A 10,000-nucleotide genomic window follows, 5' to 3' on the forward strand; every position below is an offset into this window, starting at 1 on the left:
TTAACTAATCAATACATCATTATACTACAACTGTTAACTAATCAATACATCATTATACTATACAACTACTAACTAATCAATACATCATTATACTACAACTAATCAATACATCATTATACTACAACTATTAACTAATCAATACGTCATTATACTACAACTAATCAATACATCATTATACTACAACTACTAACTAATCAATACATCATTATACTACAACTACTAACTAATCAATACATCATTATAATACAACTATTAACTAATCAATACGTCATTATACTACAACTAATCAATACATCATTATCCTATACAACTGTTAACTAATCAATACATCATTATAATACAACTACTAACTAATCAATACATCATTATACTATACAACTATTAACTAATCAATACATCATTATACTATACAACTACTAACTAATCAATACATCATTATAATACAACTACTAACTAATCAATACATCATTATACTATACAACTATTAACTAATCAATACATCATTATAATACAACTACTAACTAATCAATACATCATTATACTATACAACTATTAACTAATCAATACATCATTATACTACAACTATTAACTAATCAATACATCATTATACTATACAACTATTAACTAATCAATACATCATTATACTACAACTATTAACTAATCAATACATCATTATACTACAACTATTAACTAATCAATACATCATTATAATACAACTACTAACTAATCAATACATCATTATACTATACAACTATTAACTAATCAATACGTCATTATACTACAACTAATCAATACATCATTATACTATACAACTGTTAACTAATCAATACATCATTATACTACAACTGTTAACTAATCAATACATCATTACACTACAACTACTAACTAATCAATACATCATTATACTATACAACTACTAACTAATCAATACATCATTATACTACAACTGTTAACTAATCAATACATCATTATACTACAACTACTAACTAATCAATACATCATTATACTACAACTGTTAACTAATCAATACATCATTATACTATACAACTACTAACTAATCAATACATCATTATACTACAACTGTTAACTAATCAATACATCATTATACTACAACTACTAACTAATCAATACATCATTATACTACAACTACTAACTAATCAATACATCATTATACTACAACTGTTAACTAATCAATACATCATTATACTACAACTACTAACTAATCAATACATCATACTACAACTATTAACTAATCAATACATCATTATACTATACAACTATTAACTAATCAATACATCATTATACTACAACTATTAACTAATCAATACATCATTATACTACAACTATTAACTAATCAATACATCATTACACTACAACTGTTAACTAATCAATACATCATTACACTACAACTACTAACTAATCAATACATCATTATACTACAACTATTAACTAATCAATACATCATTACACTACAACTAATCAATACATCATTATACTACAACTACTAACTAATCAATACATCATTATACTATACAACTACTAACTAATCAATACATCATTATACTATACAACTACTAACTAATCAATACATCATTATACTACAACTACTAACTAATCAATACATCATTACACTACAACTACTAACTAATCAATACATCATTACACTACAACTAATCAATACATCATTATACTATACAACTACTAACTAATCAATACATCATTATACTATACAACTACTAACTAATCAATACATCATTACACTACAACTACTAACTAATCAATACATCATTACACTACAACTAATCAATACATCATTATACTACAACTACTAACTAATCAATACATCATTATACTATACAACTACTAACTAATCAATACATCATTATACTATACAACTACTAACTAATCAATACATCATTATACTATACAACTATTATCTAATCAATACATCATTATACTACAACTACTATCTAATCAATACATCATTATACTACAACTATTAACTAATCAATACATCATTATACTACAACTAATCAATACATCATTATACTACAACTAATCAATACATCATTATACTACAACTAATCAATACATCATTATACTACAACTAATCAATACATCATTATACTACAACTACTATCTAATCAATACATCATTACACTACAACTACTAACTAATCAAAACATCATTATACTACAACTACTAACTAATCAATACATCATTACACTACAACTAATCAATACATCATTATACTATACAACTATTAACTAATCAATACATCATTATACTACAACTACTAACTAATCAATACATCATTACACTACAACTACTAACTAATCAATACATCATTATAATACAACTATTAACTAATCAATACGTCATTATACTACAACTAATCAATACATCATCATACTACAACTATTAACTAATCAATACATCATTATACTACAACTACTAACTAATCAATACATCATTACACTACAACTAATCAATACATCATTATACTATACAACTATTAACTAATCAATACATCATTATACTACAACTACTAACTAATCAATACATCATTATACTACAACTACTAACTAATCAATACATCATTATACTACAACTATTAACTAATCAATATATCATTATACTATACAACTATTAACTAATCAATACATCATTATACTACAACTACTAACTAATCAATACATCATTACACTACAACTACTAACTAATCAATACATCATTACACTACAACTAATCAATACATCATTATACTATACAACTACTAACTAATCAATACATCATTATACTATACAACTACTAACTAATCAATACATCATTACACTACAACTACTAACTAATCAATACATCATTACACTACAACTAATCAATACATCATTATACTACAACTACTAACTAATCAATACATCATTATACTATACAACTACTAACTAATCAATACATCATTATACTATACAACTACTAACTAATCAATACATCATTATACTACAACTGTTAACTAATCAATACATCATTATACTACAACTACTAACTAATCAATACATCATTATACTACAACTACTAACTAATCAATACATCATTATACTACAACTATTAACTAATCAATACATCATTATACTACAACTATTAACTAATCAATACATCATTATACTACAACTGTTAACTAATCAATACATCATTATACTATACAACTACTAACTAATCAATACATCATTATACTACAACTGTTAACTAATCAATACATCATTATACTACAACTACTAACTAATCAATACATCATTATACTACAACTGTTAACTAATCAATACATCATTACACTACAACTACTAACTAATCAATACATCATTACACTACAACTGTTAACTAATCAATACATGATTACACTACATCTACTAACTAATCAATACATCATTACACTACAACTAATCAATACATCATTACACTACAACTATTAACTAATCAATACATCATTATACTACAACTATTAACTAATCAATACATCACTATACTACAACTATTAACTAATCAATACATCACTATACTACAACTATTAACTAATCAATACATCATTATACTATACAACTATTAACTAATCAATACATCATTACACTACAACTATTAACTAATCAATACATCATTATACTACAACTACTAACTAATCAATACATCATTATACTATACAACTATTAACTAACTAGTATATAATCAATACATCACTATACTACAACTATTAACTAATCAATACATCATTACACTACAACTATTAACTAACTAGTATATAATCAATACATCATTAAACTACAACTATTAACTAACTAGTATATAATCAATACATCATTATACTACAACTAATCAATACATCATTATACTATACAACTATTAACTAATCAATACATCATTATACTATACAACTAATCAATACATCATTATACTACAACTAATCAATACATCATTATACTACAACTAATCAATACATCATTATACTACAACTATTAACTAACTAGTATATAATCAATACATCATTATACTACAACTAATCAATACATCATTACACTACAACTATTAACTAACTAGTATATAATCAATACATCATTATACTACAACTATTAACTAACTAGTATATAATCAATACATCATTACACTACAACTATTAACTAATCAATACATCATTACACTACAACTATTAACTAACTAGTATATAATCAATACATCATTACACTACAACTACTAACTAATCAATACATCATTATACTACAACTATTAACTAACTAGTATATAATCAATACATCATTATACTACAACTATTAACTAATCAATACATCATTACACTACAACTATTAACTAATCAATACATCATTATACTACAACTATTAACTAATCAATACATCATTACACTACAACTATTAACTAATCAATACATCATTATACTACAACTATTAACTAATCAATACATCATTATACTACAACTATTAACTAATCAATACATCATTATACTACAACTATTAACTAATCAATACATCATTATACTACAACTACTAACTAATCAATACATCATTATACTATACAACTATTAACTAATCAATACATCATTATACTATACAACTAATCAATACATCATTATACTACAACTATTAACTAATCAATACATCATTATACTACAACTAATCAATACGTCATTATACTACAACTATTAACTAATCAATACATCATTATACTACAACTAATCAATACATCATTATACTATACAACTATTAACTAATCAATACATCATTATACTACAACTATTAACTAATCAATACATCATTATACTACAACTATTAACTAATCAATACATCATTATACTACAACTATTAACTAATCAATACATCATTATACTACAACTACTAACTAATCAATACATCATTATACTATACAACTATTAACTAATCAATACATCATTATACTATACAACTAATCAATACATCATTATACTACAACTATTAACTAATCAATACATCATTATACTATACAACTATTAACTAATCAATACATCATTATACTATACAACTAATCAATACATCATTATACTACAACTACTAACTAATCAATACATCATTATACTATACAACTATTAACTAATCAATACATCATTATACTATACAACTAATCAATACATCATTATACTACAACTATTAACTAATCAATACATCATTATACTACAACTAATCAATACGTCATTATACTACAACTACTAACTAATCAATACATCATTATACTATACAACTATTAACTAATCAATACATCATTATACTATACAACTATTAACTAATCAATACATCATTATACTACAACTACTAACTAATCAATACATCATTATACTACAACTAATCAATACATCATTATACTACAACTACTAACTAATCAATACATCATTATACTACAACTAATCAATACATCATTATACTACAACTACTAACTAATCAATACATCATTATACTACAACTACTAACTAATCAATACATCATTATACTATACAACTACTAACTAATCAATACATCATTATACTACAACTAATCAATACATCATTATACTACAACTATTAACTAATCAATACATCATTATACTACAACTATTAACTAATCAATACATCATTATACTACAACTACTAACTAATCAATACATCATTATACTACAACTACTAACTAATCAATACATCATTATACTACAACTATTAACTAATCAATACATCATTATACTACAACTAATCAATACATCATTATACTACAACTATTAACTAATCAATACATCATTATACTACAACTACTATCTAATCAATACATCATTATACTACAACTATTAACTAATCAATACATCATTATACTACAACTACTAACTAATCAATACATCATTATACTACAACTAATCAATACATCATTATACTACAACTAATCAATACATCATTATACTACAACTAATCAATACATCATTATACTACAACTAATCAATACATCATTATACTACAACTACTAACTAATCAATACATCATTATACTACAACTACTAACTAATCAATACATCATTATACTACAACTAATCAATACATCATTACACTACAACTACTAACTAATCAATACATCATTATACTACAACTAATCAATACATCATTATACTACAACTACTAACTAATCAATACATCATTATACTACAACTAATCAATACATCATTACACTACAACTACTAACTAATCAATACATCATTATACTACAACTAATCAATACATTTACATTTAAGTCATTTAGCAGACGCTCTTATCCAGAGCGACGTGTTGTGGACGCCATTTTTATGTCTCTGTGTCCAGTATGAAGGAAGTTAGATGTAGTTTTGCGAGACAATGCTAACTAGCGTTAGCGCAATGACTGGAAGTCTACAGGTACAGTAGCAATGCTTAAATGGCAGAATCTCGCAGTATCCCTTTAAGCTTATCAATATGAAAGGTGTTTTAACACGTTTATTAACATGAATAAGTGTTATAACACGTTTATGAACATGAATAAGAGTTATAACATGTTTATTAGCATGAATAAGAGTGATATAACATGTTTATGAACATGAATAAGAGTGTTATAACTCATTTATGAACATGAATAAGAGTGTTATAACACGTTTCTGAAAGGTGTATTACGGTCTGACCTTTCCGATGTCGTGTAGCGTGGCCATCTCCAGCAGCTGAGACAGAACGTCCAGGGCAGAACGAAGGAACCCTCCAAACTTCTCATTGGTGCTGTGGAGGTCCAACGTCACCTAGGAAACACACAACAAACATCAACAATTGTCACAACAACAAAACATTGACAAGTACGTAAAGAAAACAAGTGTAGTAAGTGAACAATTACAGTTCTAAGAAGTATCAGAACTACTGTTGGCCATTTTTACACATCAAAACATCCAGGTTGACTATTCGGATATTTAAGTGATTCAGAAAAGACTGGAATTCCAAAAGAGTCTAATGGCAAAGTAGTTGATGACTAGGAGAGTGTGTGTGTGTCTGTGTGTGTGTGTGTGTGTGTGTGTGTGTGTGTGCGCGCGCGCGCGTGTGTGCGCGTGTACCTTATAGTTGGTGTGTGTAGCTTTGAGGACGTCGTACAGTTTGAGGTAGGTCGGTAGATGATAGAAGCTTCCCAGGGTTGTGGACTTGTTGACGTTAGCGGTGGACCCCGCGCTGTCCGCTGGCCTGCCTGCTCACAAAAAAGGTCAGAAAGAAAAAAGAAAAAAGGCAATAGGTCACGAAGAGAGGGATCTTTGTGATTTTGAAGCGCTGGGTTCGTATCCTTCACAACATTTTACTGTTTGAAAAACCTTCACACCGTCGACTGAAATCGTTCATTAAATGACGGACTAAAGAAACGGACTGAATTTAAAAAGAATCCATTGTTTCTATGAAGGTAAAGTCCGTGTGTATGTGTTTCCTACAGAGCAAAAGAAGTCAGGAAGTTGGACTACTGTACCAGTGTTGGTGTCGCTGCCTTTCTTAGGGCTCATGGGAGTGGTGCTTGGCTCTGCTACCTCCTTCTCCTTGCCTTTCCTTCTGATGGGGCTGAGGGAGGGAGCGTTGGCTAGGGACGGCAGGGTGGCCTGGGGGACAGAGGAGACAATACTGAGAGAGGGAGCGTTGGCTAGGGATGGCAGGGTGGCCTGGGGGGACAGAGGAGACAATACTGAGAGAGGGAGCGTTGGCTAGGGACGGCAGAGTGGCCTGGGGGACAGAGAGGGAGCGTTGGCTAGGGACGGCAGAGTGGCCTGGGGGGACAGAGGAGACAATACTGAGAGAGGGAGCGTTGGCTAGGGACGGCAGGGTGGCCTGGGGGGACAGAGGAGACAATACTGAGGGAGCGTTGGCTAGGGACGACAGAGTGGCCTGGGGGACAGAGAGGGAGCGTTGGCTAGGGGCGACAGAGTGGCCTGGGGGACAGAGAGGGAGCGTTGGCTAGGGACGGCAGAGTGGCCTGGGGGGACAGAGAGGAAGCGTTGGCTAGGGACGGCAGGGTGGCCTGGGGGACAGAGAGGGAGCGCTGGCTAGGGACGGCAGAGTGGCCTGGGGGGACAGAGAGGGAGCGTTGGCTAGGGACGGCAGGGTGGCCTGGGGGACAGAGAGGGAGCGTTGGCTAGGGACGGCAGGGTGGCCTGGGGGACAGAGAGGGAGCGTTGGCTAGGGACGGCAGAGTGGCCTGGGGGACAGAGAGGGAGCGTTGGCTAGGGACGGCAGGGTGGCCTGGGGGACAGAGAGGGAGCGTTGGCTAGGGACGGCAGGGTGGCCTGGGGGACAGAGAGGGAGCGGTGGCTAGGGACAGCAGGGTGGCCTGGGGGACAGAGAGGGAGCGTTGGCTAGGGACGGCAGGGTGGCCTGGGGGGACAGAGAGGGAGCGTTGGCTAGGGACGGCAGGGTGACCTGGGGGACAGAGAGGGAGCGTTGGCTAGGGACGGCAGGGTGGCCTGGGGGGACAGAGGAGACAATACTGAGAGAGGGAGCGTTGGCTAGGGACGGCAGAGTGGCCTGGGGGACAGAGAGGGAGCGTTGGCTAGGGACGGCAGAGTGGCCTGGGGGACAGAGGAGACAATACTGAGAGAGGGAGTGTTGGCTAGGGACGGCAGAGTGGCCTGGGGGACAGAGGAGACAATACTGAGAGAGGGAGCGTTGGCTAGGGACGGCAGAGTGGCCTGGGGGACAGAGGAGACAATACTGAGAGAGGGAGCGTTGGCTAGGGACGGCAGAGTGGCCTGGGGGACAGAGGAGACAATACTGAGAGAGGGAGCGTTGGCTAGGGACAGCAGGGTGGCCTGGGGGACAGAGAGGGAGCGTTGGCTAGGGACGGCAGGGTGGCCTGGGGGACAGAGAGGGAGCGTTGGCTAGGGACGGCAGGGTGGCCTGGGGGACAGAGAGGGAGCGTTGGCTAGGGACGGCAGAGTGGCCTGGGGGACAGAGAGGGAGCGTTGGCTAGGGACGGCAGAGTGGCCTGGGGGACAGAGGAGACAATACTGAGAGAGGGAGTGTTGGCTAGGGACGGCAGAGTGGCCTGGGGGACAGAGAGGGAGCGTTGGCTAGGGACGGCAGAGTGGCCTGGGGGACAGAGGAGACAATACTGAGAGAGGGAGTGTTGGCTAGGGACGGCAGAGTGGCCTGGGGGACAGAGAGGGAGCGTTGGCTAGGGACGGCAGGGTGGCCTGGGGGACAGATTATCCCTTTACATCTCACACACACCTTGATAGCGGGTCCGGGCGGCGTGTCGTCCAGCACGTGGGCACAGATGTTGAGTATCTTGAGGATGTGAGAGAAGAGTTGTTCCACCAGGACCACCAGGGGGCGCTCCCCCACCGCTGCCCAGGGCTCCTCTGTCTTACCAGGGACCGGCCCTCCCTCCTCCTCCCCAGCCCAGGGACTACACATACACTTTGGAGCCGCCGCTGGAGAGAAGAGCGTTACAGCTTGGTTTCATGTTGGGAATACGACAGCTGAACGTTGTCATTGTGGTATTGTGGTATTTGATAAGGATCCCCATTATCTGTTTCTATAGCAACAGCTACTCTTCCTGGGGTTTATTAGGATCCCCATTATCTGTTTCTATAGCAACAGCTACTCTTCCTGGGGTTTATTAGGATCCCCATTATCTGTTTCTATAGCAACAGCTACTCTTCCTGGGGTTTATTAGGATCCCCATTATCTGTTTCTATAGCAACAGCTACTCTTCCTGGGGTTTATTAGGATCATTATCTGTTTCTAAAGCAGCAGCTACTCTTCCTGGGGTTTATTAGGATCATTATCTGTTTCTATAGCAGCAGCTACTCTTCCTGGGGTTTATTAGGATCATTATCTGTTTCTATAGCAGCAGCTACTCTTCCTGGGGTTTATTAGGATCATTATCTGTTTCTATAGCAGCAGCTACTCTTCCTGGGGTTTATTAGGATCATTATCTGTTTCTATAGCAGCAGCTACTCTTCCTGGGGTTTATTAGGAT

At 34.5% G+C, this 10,000-nt stretch overlaps 1 protein-coding gene across 1 annotated transcript in view; it reads right to left on the reverse strand.

Annotated features, from left to right (window-relative positions):
- The window catches only part of LOC129846893 (huntingtin-like), a 59,159-nt gene that overhangs the window by 4,733 nt on the left and 44,426 nt on the right, over positions 1 to 10,000 (reverse strand). Inside the window, exons 26-29 of the mRNA XM_055914698.1 lie at positions 9,247 to 9,449; positions 7,496 to 7,622; positions 7,098 to 7,225; positions 6,681 to 6,791 (exon numbers count right to left, since the gene is read on the reverse strand). Of these exons, the coding sequence (XP_055770673.1) occupies positions 6,681 to 6,791; positions 7,098 to 7,225; positions 7,496 to 7,622; positions 9,247 to 9,449 (569 nt within the window). The remainder of the gene's footprint in view (positions 1 to 6,680; positions 6,792 to 7,097; positions 7,226 to 7,495; positions 7,623 to 9,246; positions 9,450 to 10,000) is intronic.

Source organism: Salvelinus fontinalis, unplaced genomic scaffold (assembly GCF_029448725.1).
Source record: "Salvelinus fontinalis isolate EN_2023a unplaced genomic scaffold, ASM2944872v1 scaffold_0640, whole genome shotgun sequence".
NCBI classification, from domain to species: Eukaryota; Metazoa; Chordata; class Actinopteri; order Salmoniformes; family Salmonidae; genus Salvelinus; species Salvelinus fontinalis.